At 39.2% G+C, this 15,625-nt stretch overlaps 1 protein-coding gene across 1 annotated transcript in view; it reads left to right on the forward strand.

The window, feature by feature from the left end:
• Positions 1 to 1,638: 1,638 nt before the first annotated feature.
• The window catches only part of LOC121882526 (uncharacterized protein C14orf132-like), a 48,152-nt gene continuing 34,165 nt past the window's right edge, over positions 1,639 to 15,625 (forward strand). Inside the window, exons 1-2 of the mRNA XM_042390847.1 lie at positions 1,639 to 1,708; positions 3,077 to 3,342. Coding sequence (XP_042246781.1) covers positions 3,316 to 3,342 — 27 coding nt within the window. The 5' untranslated portion in view covers positions 1,639 to 1,708; positions 3,077 to 3,315. The remainder of the gene's footprint in view (positions 1,709 to 3,076; positions 3,343 to 15,625) is intronic.

Raw genomic sequence — 15,625 nt, forward strand, 5'->3', positions numbered from 1 at the left:
AAATCTCACTCACTGGTCCTTTAAAGCTCACTAATGAAGAATTTTATTTTGAAATTGTGACATAAAGCTCACTTATTAAAATGTTATTTTCTGTTTGATTAATCAGTAAAAAAAAACAACAACAACAACAAAAAAACAAAGTGCACTGTCTTGAAGACAGTTATTTCAAAATGTAGAATAGAATATTCCTAAATTAATATGTTTAATCCAGTTACCATACAGCACTGTAGTTGCTTTTGGATACAAGCTTTTATTTGAAAATTCATGATACATATTTATATGGAAAATTACTTTACTACTCTTTCCCTATCAGGGATTAGTGTGAAATGCAAATGCACTACTGTTCCAAGTCAACGGGCAACAAATGCTCATTCTCATTTGGATAATTAATGCAGTTATTGTAACTAACTAAAGAGTTAATAAAAGTTTCTTACTTGTGGTGGATGTAAAAAACTTTGTTATACAGTGAGAGGCTGAGTGCGCACGTACGTGCGTGTGTGTGTAGAGTTTAGAGTGTGCAGAGTAAGGAGTGTGACTCTGAAAATAGGTTGTGTTACATTAAAGATTTAGCAATTCATCAAACAGTCATTAATCACACAGACTTCCATGCATTTAACAGCAGCGGGCTGAAAGCTGCTCTGCTCAGAGGGTGTGATGGATTACTACTGTGTGTCAAATACACACCTTCATTAAAATACAGGGTCATCATGACACATTACAAACAACATTTAAATAGGGTAGGTATGAAGAAGAAAAAAAAAAATCAAAAGGGTAAAAAAATATAAAAGACAACCAATCATATACATCCACACACACATATCAGCCAGTGGGGCACCTACAAAGATGTGTTGGGTAGATGGTCTTGTGGTTTCAGGCCAATCTTTGTCCCAGACTGGCAGAGAGGCAAGGGGACTGTCCAATAAGGGACATGATTGACACCATACTTGGTCCATACTGGGCAACTGGAGAAGTGCAACCAAGGGGTGGTACTTGAGTTTGTACAGTAGAAGCCTTAATCCAAATGTGCCTGTTTGATGTGGGATACTACAAAAACACTTTAATTTAAAAAAACTTTTTATGAAGTGTTACATATACAAAGAGTAGGAAGAGCAACAAAATACATCCTAAAAATACATTATAAAAACCACTGCAAAACCAAAAAAATGAGAGCTATTTAAGAACCACTATAGAAACTCATTCATTGAGAACTCCTCATTCATGCCTCCTGGAAATAAACTTTTGAAATAGAGAATCCAAAATGCTTCTCCCTTTTTCCTGAGAAAATTGATATGACCACCTCTTTGGCTGGACTTAATCATTTCTCTGCTTGTAAAAAATATAGATAAATGTGATGTTGCTTTTCATTGAAGAGTCTCGCAACAGGACTGGTTATATCATCCCCTTAATGGAGCTCCTATGATCAGTGATACGCTCTTTAAGGGAACGAGATGTCCCACCTATTTATATTTTACCACATGGACACTGTATCATATAGACAACATTTTTTGTTTTACAGGTCATAAAGTCCTTAATGTTAATGGTCAAACGCACACAGTGGGGCAAGAGGAAGAGATCAACTCAACCATCCATGGACCAGATCCCGAGGCCAGGGAAGAAATCAGTTGTTGTCAACCTGAGCAGCACTGCACTGACCTCCACTCAGCTCTCTGTGCTTGAACTTGGTCTTTCTTTTGTTCCAACCCCATCTGTAAGTCCATTTGAACTTTTAGACCCACAGAGATTTCTCAGAGATGTAAGACAAAAATATTTTTTCATGCAAAATGATCCTTCTCATAATTTTATTCTAAATAACACTTAAATACTTTTAAAATTAAAAGCTATTTTTATCCACCCAAGAATAGAAATCATTCATGCATATTGTAGACTTGTAGAAATGGAATTTGAAAAAGAAAAGTTTCACTCCACACAATTTGACAAAAAATCAACAGAACACATTGTCTGAACCTGAGAGTAACAGGTCCATTGTCATTAAAGCTGCTGACAAAGCACCATTGTCATTATGGACAACTGCAATTATGATAATGAAGTTTTCACACAACTTGAAAATACATCCTTTAACAAAAAGCTAAAGGAATACCTTAAGGAGCTGTGCATATTACTCGAAGAGAGTTTTCTTCATGGTGATATTTCTCTAAAGGAGTCAACATTTTTGCTGAATGAGTTTCCTTTAAAAGCCTTTTTATATGTTTTACCCAAAATTCACAAAAACTTACAACAATCACCTGGTAGACCAATAGTTTCTGGAATTGGAAGTCTAACAGAGAGAATATCAAGTTTTGTATACTATCACATTAAAGACTTTGTATCCACTTAAAGACAGCTCTCAGTTCTTAATTTTCCAACAGAGCCCACCAACAGATCCAGATGTAGCCTAGTCATGTGTACTTTAGACATTGAGTCCTTTTACACAAATACTGATCACCAGCAAGGCCAAGACACGCTGGAACATTTCCTTAACACCAGAGCAGTGAGAACAGCCTCTACCACTTCCTTAATTAATTTGGCCTCCTTTATTCTTAAGAGAAACTACTTCTTTTTTAACGACAAACCATACCTCCAGACCTCTGGCACTTCAATGGGCACTAAAATGGCACCCAGTTTTGCCTTCCTTAGTCTTTTTGTTGGTCACCTGGAAGAATAAATGCTGTATGAACCACAAAAAACAAAACAAAACAAAACAAAACAAACAAAAAAAAACTTCTTCCCTTTTATTATTTCTTGTGTGAAGTGTGACACACTTCTGGTCATCGGTGTTAATGTATTTTTTTTCCCCTTTCATTCATTTTATTACCCAGTTCATGTGAATAATTATATGCAACTGTAAAGCATCTCAACATTTGGCAAAGAAAATTCTCAATTTCAGTTCGATTCTTAGGCCACGATACAAACTTGTCATAAAAAGATGTGATCTCTCTGTCTCTGTCTCTCTCTCTCTCTCTCTCTCTCTCTCTGTCTGTCTGTCTGTCTCTCTCTCTCTCTCTCTCTCTCTCTCTCTCTCTCTCTCTCTCTCTCTCTCTCTCTCTCTCTCTCTCTCTCTCTCTCTCTCTCTCTACAGGCTGTCACACCCCCTCTCTCCAGTCGCCCTCCTCCGTGCCAGCTCAGTTAAGACTGTGTGTGTGACTGTGCACAGACTGTGTTCATGAGGACGCGTTGATGTCTCGCATGTTGAGGACGATGCAGCGGCTCACCTCCAGCCGGGGATCCTCTTCTTCTGCCCAGCGGGAGTAGGACGACTCTTGACGCCGTTTCAGGAGAATCAGACGCCGGCTAGTTGTCCTCAAAAACACCGCCAACATGGATCTGTCCTTCATGGCAGCGCAGGTAAATCCCTCACATCTTATTTCTGCTTTACATCAGCCTCAATGAAATTAGTTGAAAATAAAATAATTTTAAAGCAGAACAAAAAAAAAAAACTATTTCTTGCGAACTTCTTTCTGTCCGAATTGCGCTTTCAAAACGGCTTCAAACCAGACAAATGTTTTATTTTAATATTCGAGACACTAACCAGACCGACCAGCTTAATGTCGCTCCAATGCGTGACAAGTTTGCACTTGAACTTCATACTGCGCTGATCCAAACGTCGTTTATATGTTGACATTTGAAATATGAACAGTGTTTCTTATAAACAGCACTGACTAAATAATCAACAGGGTCGACTAGATAAAAACATGGCCGGAAAAATGTTGTTATTAGTGACAATAAACTATATAACATGGTTGTAAGGTAAAGCCTTCACATCCCACAAGTCTGCTTTTAATCGAGACATTCTCTCCTCTCCATTTCTATTCCCCTTTTTCTTTTATAAGCTCTATTCATATTTCTCCTCTTCTTGGTAATTGTTTTAGACTTTTCACAATTAGCAATTTACATCTAACTTAATTTTGACACGTGTTATTTTATTCATATTGTTTAATCAATTTTATTTTAATGGTATGGATATTCATCAGTAGTGGAATGTACATTTACTCATTCACTGAACTTAAGTAGGCCTACAATTTGTACTTTACTTTAGTATTTCCATTTTCTGTTACATTAAACTTCTACTCCACTAGATTTCAGAGGGAAATATTGTACTTTATACTTTGCTGCTTGAACCAAGCCGATGACCTAAAAGAGTGAATACATATTTTAATGTTTATATTCTAATGCTCATACATTACATGGCTCCACGTTTGCTGTGTGGTAATATGATTAAACACAAATTAATTTATGAATATGCACCATGTTAGCACAATATCAGCCTAAACAATGAAGATCTCAAAGCTAGATTTTGACATAGGGAAGACAGGGCTTTAAGATTAGGTATTGTAATAAAGCAGGACTCACCTTAGTGCTCTTAACATGTCAGTTGATATTATGTTTAGTATGACATTATCTTGTATTCAAAAGCAACATTACATTTCATTAAATTACCACAAACACTATAATATTCCCATGGAACTGTCACAACTCACATCCATCAGTGTTATCATGGGACTGTTAAAACTGTATCACTTGATGATTTTAGCTCTATGTAATTACTATATGTTGGTTAATTAGGAATAAACAGTGGCCACCAACCATTGGTAAACTTTTATTTTCTTAGCAAATTGTATTTCCCATTACTTATTATGCCTTTCCTTATTTTCAGTCACATATACAATGTTACAATGTCGGATGTTCATATTAAATGTGGCCAAAGTGTCAAATAATGAGGTAAACGTATGTAGACGTCATCCCTGTGAGCAAAAAGCACCAGCTACAGACTACTCTGAACGCTTGGTTTCCAGTGTTTTTATCTACTTTCAGCCCGACCCGACATTGGCTTGATGAATTTCTTTATATGATCATCTGCTCCACGCACAACCCGCCAGTTCACTGCTCCGCTCCGCTAACATTATGGGATTTTCCATTGTTTTGGGGGTAGTCACACCGCACCATGAATTGAGTTGAGCTGGTACTCTGAGTGTTTTTCAATTACACAGCACAGTGAAGTTAAATAATTAGTTTACCTGTTGGAGGTGTGCTGGTGATCTGCAGCTCTTCATCAAACATCATCATCACTGTGGCTTTTTCTGCTTGTACTATTCCTCCTTGCATTATTTCTAACTGATCCATTCAACAACAGCTCCAAATATCTCCATATGTTGTTGTGTTGACCGGTTTTTAGAGCCACTAACAAAGCTCCACTGATTTGGTGAGGAACATGTTTAATTTCTTGTAAATTCTCCAAAATAAAGGTCTCCTGTTATTTAGTAATTTAAAAGCTTTTAATATGTAGCAGTAAAGCAGGAAATGTTGGATTTGCATCAGCGGTAACATGACTCTGATACAGCATGGATGTATAAAGAGAACTGGGTACAGGAAGGGCTTTTAAGCAAATTTGACCTAGCGGCCAAACAGTGTAATTATAACGTCAAGTGATGCACACTGGCCCAGAAAGACTTTTTTCCATAGACTTACATTGTAAAGAAGATGTCTGTAAATCAACGGACTGTCTCACTATCTGAATTTGATCCATTTGGTCTGATCATATTTCAAAAACCTAGAGGAGTTAGCAGGAGGGCTAAACTGGAAGTAGCCGACTTGGCCGGCAAAAGTCATAGTGCAGCCCATAGTGCATTTGCTCTATGGGCTGCACAGATGCAGAAGCAATGTGGAAGAACTTTTTTGGCTTCATGCGCCACTGAGCAACTTTTATAGGAATGAACGGGACCCTGCCTCTGACGCTGTATCCAGTTCTCTTTATACATCCATGTGATACAGCTGCCCCTCAGCAGGCTTCCAGAAAGCTGGCCAATCAGAACAGAGTTGGCTCATCGGGAGGGGGACCTTAGAGAGACAGAAGCTAAGACTGCCTGTTAGAGACAGACAAAACAAACAAACTTAACAAGACTGGACAAAATGAGACAAACATCTAATTGAAATCCTACATACAGAGTTCTGCAAAAGCATCCTCTAGGTGTAGAGAAAAGCTCCCAACTCTGCCTGCAGAGCTGAATTAGGCCAATATCCTCTACTGTTAAACATTCAAAAACGAGCCTACTCTGCCTACTTGTCCTGAAGCTGAGCAAACCATCAACCACTCAGGTCTTTACACCAGGACCACCTCAGCTTTAGGACACATGCATTCAGAAAATTAGGCCAAACCAAATTATGATGAAAGAAAAAGAAAAATACAGAGATTACTGGATAGAACTAACAAAATCCCAGAACAAAATGGAAACATACGTAACCCTAAACAGACGGTACACTATGGCAACCTACCTACCTGACCACAGTGTCTGACAGAAAACTGAGAAAAACACTGACTAAGTACAGACTGAGTGAACACAACCTGGCAGTAGAAGAAGGCCGACACAGACAAACCTGGCTGCCCAGAGAGGAGAGGTTGTGTTCTTACTGTGACCAGGGAACAGTAGAGACAGGGCTGCACTTCTCAATTCACTGCAACCAATACCAAAGTATTAGAGACCAATATTTTGCAAAAATAATAAAAAAATATTCCCAGAGTTCCTCTATCTAAGTGACTGGGAAAGACTTCCAGTCCTGCTAGGAGAGAGGGAGGACTGTTGTAGACTGGCAGCAAGACATGTAGCTGTTTTTTTATATGTGCTCCTCTAAAAAAACAGGTGTGTTTGGTCAATCTTTAAGAGCTGCAGAGTTTTAGTGTCCCATAACTGAAGGAGTGTTAGAAAACATTTAGCTCTTGTAATTATCTGCCATCAATTACCTGTCATCAGGCAGAGAGATTCGCACAAAGGAACAGTCTTTACCTTGACTTTCATTTTCAACCCAGATCTTACTTGTGCATGTTTTGCTCTGAGACTTTGTCACCCATCATCAAGCACTGTAGATGTTGAAGTGTCGTGCTGTCTAGGTGACTGTGGTGGAGAACAGCAGTTATATATATATATATATATATATATATATATATATATATATATATATATATATATATATATATATATATATATATGTATGTATTGTATATTTGACAGTAAAGAGATGACAGGAAGTGAGGGGAGAGAGAGAAAGGGAATGATAGGCCACAAAGATCTCGAGGCAGACCTGGACCGGGTGCATTACAGATCATGGCCAGTGCCTTAACCCAGGCATCAAACCATTCTTCAATAAGATATTCTCTCATTTGGTGTTTTGCTGATGGTGGTGGAAAGCGCTGTCTAACACGTCAGTCCAAAATCTCCCAGCATATGATTCACATCATTTTCATACTCATCAAACCATTCAGTGACCCCTCGTGTCCTGTGAATTGGGGCATTGTCATCCTGGAAGAGACCACTCCCATCAGGATAGAAATGTTTCATCATAGGATTAAGGTGATCACTCAGAACAACTTTGTATTGATGGACCCAAACCATGCCAGCAAAATGCCCCCCATAGCATAACAGAGCCACCAGATCCACTCACTGTACCGGTTTTTCCTCTAATTTGTCACCTGTCTGTATATGGACTAAACAATGTTTTCCATGGATAAAAACAATGAAAATGTCCCAACAGAGGAGTATTTAGAGGAAGAGAAAACCCTCTGGGTACTTTATCCTCTATTATTTCTTGTACAAATGTTGCTGCAGACTGGATCATAGTGACTTTGCAATATCTTTTGATATATAGCACCAGTCAAAAGTTTCGACACCTTCACATTCCCTCGAATGAGAAAGTGTGTTTGCATTTAACAACACAAGTTTCTCCTCCTCAGTACAGTTTGACTTTATTTTTTGTGCCCTCTTCCTGTGTTTGACCTATCCATAAGGCACAATTTGACATGTACACAGCAAGAAAAATGATCTAAATGGAAATTGTAAGGAAAAACACAAAGTGGGTAATGCAATACAAATAGACAAAAAAGTGGCGATTTGTCATTGCCATCCAAAACAATCTATTGGACCGTTACAAAAATGATTCATATGAGTGCCCTCTGATCTGTCACCTCTATGTTCAAGGACCTCAGTCTCTGATGTCCAAGCTAGATGAAGCTGAGACTGAAGGCAAAGCTCTGGATTTACCGGTACATCCAACCCACAACTACAGTCATGAGCCTAGGGTAGTGACGGAATGAATGAGATCTCTGCACCCTAACAGATAGGGTGCAGAGCTCTGAAATCTGTGAGGAGCTGGGAGTAGAACTGCTGCTCCTTCATGTCGAAGGGAGCCAGTTGAGGTAGTTTAGGCCTCTGATCAAGATTCCCCTGGACACCTTCCTTGAGGAAGCCCCAGGAGGCGAACCTAGAGCAGACCCAGAATAAACTGGAGGATTGGATTACATATCCCATCTGGTCTAAATACCTCCAGGAGAAGCTGAAGAGAAGCAGTGTGGGCTACCTGGCCTCCTGTCTCCATGACCAGGACATAGATAAGTGGCTGTAAAAGGATGTACATATGCATAAATACATCAGTGTCATGCTACTTCCCCCTTTGCTTCTTAGAGACAACAGTCATTATTCACAAAGCCATTAAAGGTTCCTTTTTCAGTGTCCATGCTGTAGTTTTACTGTTGTGGACAGTTTCCAAAAAGAATGCTCCAACCTCCTAACTTAAGATTCATGCTGTTTGCCAAAATGAAATTCTGGCATCAGGTACAGTCATGTCTCTGCCCACAGGAAGAGACTAATCAAAGAGTGAAATGCAAACTGTAAGCAAGCCTCTCTTCTTCACATTATCTTCTGATGTAAAACTTGACAGACCAGTCAAGTTGAACATCTTGGAATTCTGGGAAATTCTTATGACCAGTGATGCTACAGTTCAACGTACTGCCGTATTTCAAAGTGTTGATTAACATGTTAAAAGAGTTGTGAACAGACTTTGCTCAGCTGGAAAAGACCATACAGATATGAGAAAGACAGAGATGTTCAGATGATCCAATATTTCTTAACACCTTCCAAGCATGCTTAACATAAAGGAGCATCATTATGCTTCACGCAAAGTGCTTGTTGGTTTGTTGAACAGCATCTAAAACCTCCCACCCCCACAACTTCCGAAACCAGCAAGCACGGCCACTTCACACAGCAATTGCCTTTAGACATGGTTGAATGACTGTGGCAATAGCAGATGACTCTTTGTACAAACTAGTTTATTCCAAGCATACTGGCCTTCAAGCTGCTCCTGATGTAAAGGGGAATCATCCTCCCTGATACTGACCCCTGCTCTGTTGAGAAGCACAAGTTGGTACGGTTACAGCACGGCCCCTGTGCACTACACAGCGAGGTGATGTCTGAACAGTCGGTCAGGTGCTTTGCATTCTGCTTTCATACCAGTCTAGCAGCCTTCTACTCCAGCTCTCACCACATTCTGCCCACTAACTCCACCTCTGACAGGCTGGACGTAGCCTCGTCAATATTAATGGTTTTCAGAAGACGTCTCCCTCCACCAGCCCCCATTATACCTGACCAGCAACAACACGGAAAAAATGTATGTTAAGAATAGAATCCGTCCTTTCTTAAGCCGAGTGTTAGAAGGGAACAGGGGCGAGATGTGAGGCAGGGATAATAATAAGCTGTCAGCTCTGCTAGACTTGACTGTCCCTCACTGGCGCATATGGGCCAGATATTTAATGTCCTTTTCTGGAAGGATTTTCCTCTGTTTGTCCTTTTTCCTTTTCCAGCCAAGATATAATGAGCTCTAATCTTTAGCCAAATTACTCTTTTTTAATTATATGCTTTCAATGCTTGCATTGAAATTAATGTCTGGCCTGATTAGACCTGACAGAATATGAAGGATGCTTTATGAAGGAAGTTTTTTTGGTCATAATGGTCATGATTGTAATCAAGATTTCGCTTACTGCAGTGCATGTTTTCCGTTTATCTCATATCTGGGATTGGGAGGCTTCCTCAGTTTATAATTACATTTGCTTTGCTTTTTTCTTTGTTGCTCTTTAATCACTTACATATATTTGTGTGGTATGAGAAAAATATGAAACTTTTGGTCCTGTAATAGTGTAACTTTCACTCCTCAGATACATGACATAATTTGAATTGCTGTCCCCTTGTCCTTAGTCATTTAATAAGTGGGCCAAAATAATTTCTGTGGTTTCTACTGCAAATCACTTTGTCAAGTTAATTTCATTTCTTGTATCAAGTATAGATAGATGTATAGATAGATATAGAAATGTATAGATAGATATAATTTACCCCATTTTGTCTTAGTTCAAGATAGTGACAGCTGTTTCTAGAAATACTGTGATGAATATAGAGTGTTAAGGTAAATAAAAGAATTTATCCAATAACACTGAGATTTGTTTCAGATAAGACTTGACATTTGCGCTCTGTACAACACTGAAATATTCATATTTTTTGGTATTTGAGGCATTAAAGGAGCTCTGATTTTACATATTAATGTCAATATAGTAGTCATGATTTGTACTACGCCTGTGAAAACAGTTCGAGAGGAACTTTGTCAAGTCTGAGGAAAATAACTGATGTCAGGGTTAGGGTTCAATAGCATTTTATTGAATCTGAATCCAGTTTTGAATCCATTTGGATTCAGCATTTATAACAAAAGTTAAAAAGAATGAGAATGACAAGCCAGGAAGAGTTCTTAGTTATGGCCCAAATGTTTTCACAACCTGTAACTACAACTTAAAAATATCTGTGCAGTAGAAGATATCAGATGTTGATTAAATATGTATAACATGAAATAACAGCTGTATCCTACTGACTTACTTTGTTGAGCTACTCCAAATACAGCAGGTCCTGATACAGAACTATTAAGTGATCAGTTTAAATAACTGATATGATATGAATGAGAGTCTAAAAGCCCCCTGGTGAGTTTTTGATGACTAGTAATGCTGTGGAGTGATGTTTTTATTTACAAGAAGTTACTGATTTTGTATGTATCTCAGGTATGCACTCGATCACATGGGTGACAGTTTCACATCTTTTCAGATCAGCTGATCAGCTTGTGGCTGTAACACCCCAATAAACATAGTAATGGCAGGGGAAAATAAGACTGCCTGCGAGCAAACATGTATGTAAATGATGCATTCACATCTTCAAAAAATGGCTTTGCAGATGTTTCATAAGGAAAGAAATGCATAACATTTCATACATAACATATTAACATGTTAACATATTATTCAGGTCACATTAAACCAGGGCTGCAACTAACAATTCTGTCCATTACCAATTAATCTGACAATTATTTTCGTGATTAATTGATTAATTGTTTGGTCTATTAAACATCAGAAAACATAAACATATCCACCATAGTGTCCTAGAACATAAGGTGACATCCTCAGGTGTCTTGTTTTGTCTGATTAACAGTAAAACCCCAAAATATGCTATTTACTGTTTTTTTCATGTAAGACAAATCTGGCCTTTATTCTTAAATGTGTGATGTGTAAGAATTGGCCACCTGATCCAAACAAATAGGGGGCAGCATAATGTTTGTTGGATCAGCTGATATGACCAGCTGATGTCTCCCCAGCAGCAGCGGCCGCCAGCTATTCTGACAATGTTGGTGCAACTTTCCAAAAAAGCATTATTTGGATAAACTGACCACATATTGAGAGTCTACATGGTTACTTTCTTGCCTGAAAAAATATTAAAACTCAATAAAGGGACATATTAACAGTCCTACAGTGAAAATTTCAACAGCTTTCAGCCTGGCTCCATAATTACTGGGCAGTAGGGGTATGCCCAAACACAAATACGATATTCGGCAAAGCACAAATAGTGGGGTTTTTTTAACAGATATTTGTTTCATACCAATATTTTAAAAATGATTTGTTTTCGGGAAGAAAAAAAATACCAGCACACAGGTCGGCTAGGTTGCTATCTCAGTCTCTCTCCTCTGCTCTGCTGTTACGTCTATTAGCAGGTCTCAACGAGGGGAGTCACATCCACCTCTATTCATTACTTGCCATTGACTTTGTATTCAGTGAAGTTACCTCCTTGTCACTTCTGTCTACTAGCAACAACAGAAAAATGCCTAAAAGCTGCTGTGTGGTGGGATGCACTACCAACAATGTAAGTTGACGAACCGAAAAACTGAGCCTTTAAGAAGACAAAAGTGGATAATGTTACAGAGCTGCTTGCTGTGCGGTGGGAGAGACGCACCCGACCTGGGTCGCACAGACAGCTTGCAGCTCAAAAACCTCTGTAAAAATGACATATATACTTGGACACACTGCCAGTCACAGAGAACACACGTGATAGTAAAAACAGAACAGCTGTTTAATTGAAAGGAAAGCAGTGTTTGTAATAGACTTTTAAATCACAGAATAGCTAAGCTGCATTCAGCTAAAATGCTAACTGTAAAAAGACCCTCAATGGGAAATGATTGCATGTCTGTGCATGAAATTTCCTCGACTCTGTTTACAAACTGTAGTTGCCATATCAGCTGTGAAAAGTGTCATGCCAACCTGTCATGTGGTGGAGTTTGCTATACAGTTGTGCTATCTCTACTGTAGATGCTGTCGGCCCTTGCATTCATGTATTGCATCTCAGCATATACAATGTAACGAGTTTCAGCATATGCTACAAACTACCTTTTCCTCTCTGGTAGACATAGGGTGCTAAAATAATCCTTTGACATGCTAAAATCTAATGTTTTTAGTTAGCTACAGGCATTTCTTGGCGTATCAGTCCTTGGTTGCATATTACGGCGGCAATTGTTTTCACCTCCAGTGGGCGTGTTTTTCAGAGTATGACGCACCATGCTGTGTCTCTACTGACTTGTGTAAGAGCCAAAACTAGTGAAAATGTTTTTGAATATTTTGAATAATATTATTTAGTATTATTTGCAGTCAAAGTATTTTGATATGTAAGAATTAAGGATTAATGTTTAGTTTGCATGTGATGATAGTGTATTGTATAATATAGATTCTATTATGCATGTGCAGGTACCTGGAAACAAATGTGTTTTTTGGTTTAGTGATTAGACAGATGTGTCAGTGAAGAGACAATGTGCAAGCAGTTTGGAAGCACACAGTTTTTGGCCGTATTTGAAGAAAAAGAACTTGTCCTGCCTGACAGAATCTGTTGGATTTATGAAAGTTGATATAAAACATCATTTTTCAGAAGTCAGAGTGAGTTATATGCACCATAGCACATCTGCACATCTGTGGATTGTTGGTTTGTTTGGATAGGATTCAGAACCTTTCTACTGTCCAAATTGAAAGGAGTGGCTTAAGAAAATGAGAACAAAGAACTGAAATTTTGCCACTATAATTAGTCAAAAGCTTGCTCAAGATTGCCAGCACGACAAGTGAAGAAATTCAAAGAGCTGCTCTTTGTGAGCCAGCTAAGTTGTCAGCAGAACCAGCTAAGTTGTATGATGAAGCATCTGCATCTAAATCATTGAGGACACTGTGACTTTGCTGTGCCAGAAGGGCTGGTTGAAGTTGCTGGGATGAGATGTGCTATGCTTCCCATCAGCTGAAGCTGGAGTTTATTTGGATGGAGTTTTTAAGATTTGTGCTGTGCCAGCTACAAAGAAAAGACTTTACAACGTAAGCGTTTTGAGTGGATTTAAACATTTGGAACTCTTACATGCATAATGGCAAATGAGAAAGTTGATGCTGGGGATGCAACTTCCTGGACTGGCTGCAAGAGGGAGCTCACAGGTAAGGGACCGGAGGAGAAACTGCATCACCTCATAGATACAAAGAGAGGCAGATTGGGACGAATGACTGCAAAATCAAACGAAGTTGAGCATCTTGGACAGTGATAGTTTGCTTAATGTTAATGACATTGTGCAAAAGGAAATTAAAGTATTAAAGTTTACGAGAGACTTGAAGAAGAGTTTGTTGAGCTCAGTTCTTAAGTGATGTTCTATCTAACGGAAGAAAAAGACTGATCAAGATTACTAGTTTTAACCTAAAGTGGATCGATGTCAGCAATTTAAGTAAAGTTAAAGCATGGATTCAAGATGCACAATGTGACAAAGAGGTTATACCAATGGACAGTGTATCTAATGTGTCAAGTGTCATCTGCATCCACAGCACACATTAAAGAAGAACACCAGAAGCAATTGGGCATGAACAAACTTGCGGCAGCAAGACCATCTGAAGATGGTTATGGCATGTATAGCTTCCCATCATCCAAGCTGAAACATACTGAGAAGTCTGCATTGCCAGTGGTAGCTGACCAAGCTGTGACTTGTAATGCCAGTCCCAAGATGAAAAATGCTCTGCAGCTGATGTCTTGACAACCAAGAGACTGATCACAACATGATGACAATGCAAGAGAGATGTATCAACTGATACAATGACAGACATTACAGAGTTGCTTGCAAAGAACCAGCAGCTTTTTCATTTACCTCAAAGAGACATTCCAGTGTTTCACGGAGACCCACTGGAGCTATTGATGACAGAGCTGACAGTAGTGCTGACAAGTTGTACTTTCTCAAGCAGTATACCAGGACCTTGTGAAGAGCTGTCAGCATATGCCTGCAGATCATGCATATGTAGAGGCCATGAGGCTGCTTCAAGACAAGTACAGAAATGAACTGAAGACTGCAACAGCTTTGATGGAAAAGGCATTCAAGTGGCTGCAGATTAAGGCTGAAGATGGAAAGGTTTTAAGTGCTTTCTCATTGTTCTTGGTGGGCTGTCGCAACGTCATGGAAGATATTGATTACATAGAAAAGATGGACAATTCCACAAACATGAGGGCTATCATTTCAAAGTTTACAGTCAAGATGAGAGAACAATGGAGAGCACATGCTTATGACCTCCACGTGTAGCGATGAAGACAAGTCAAGTTCACAGAGCTGGTGGACTTTGTCAATTGCCAAGCAAAGATCATGTCTGATCCACTCTTTGGAGATCTCAACACAGCAACAGCTGAAAAGAAAGACACAAAGAAGTTTCAACAAGGGAACAAGGCAAAGACAGGAAGTAGCTTTGCTACTAACATCGATCTTACTGAAGATAAACAAGGTGAGTCATCAAAGCCTGAGACTGATGCTGTATCATTCTGTGTATTTAGGAAGCCATGTGTATTTTGTGAAAAGGATCACACACTGGGAGAATGCGGTCGGAGAGAAACCGCACAAGGAAAAAGTGGTGTTCTGAAGAAAAATGGATTTTGCTTTGGCTGCCTAGTGAAAGGTCATCAAATCAAAGAATGTAAGAAAAGAATGACACTTGAGCTCTGTTCTCAGCATCAACTCAGCATGCTACACGTCAAAGCAAGAAAAAAGTGCAAAAGAGAAGACTGGGAATGGAGCAGGTGGAGCCATCAATGAAACAAACACTGCCAGTGCCCCGGCAACACTCCATCAAGAGACAAGTGCCTGCACAGGAGCGATTGTGTGTTTGCTATTGTGACTGTCAGAGTGAAATCCAAGAAGAGCAACAAAGCTGTGGAGGCCTATGCATTTATGGACCCCAGCAGCTCTGCAACATTTTTCACTGAGGCACTAGCAAAGCAGCTGAATGTTCAAGGCTGAAAGACTGAGTTTATGATGAGCACCATCAATTCAAAGAAGAGAGTTAGGAGCTACATCCTCATTGATTTGGAGGTCAGCGGTCTTTTGGATAAGCAGAGGGACTTTTATTATGTCTTGATAAGCAACAGGAAGTGAGCTTCAAAGGCTTCGTACAGATAATCCTTGACTCATCAAACAAACGGATGGATGACATAACAAGGGACATCCAGAATTT

The sequence above is a fragment of the Thunnus maccoyii genome, chromosome 17 (assembly GCF_910596095.1).
Source record: "Thunnus maccoyii chromosome 17, fThuMac1.1, whole genome shotgun sequence".
Classification (NCBI taxonomy): Eukaryota; Metazoa; Chordata; class Actinopteri; order Scombriformes; family Scombridae; genus Thunnus; species Thunnus maccoyii.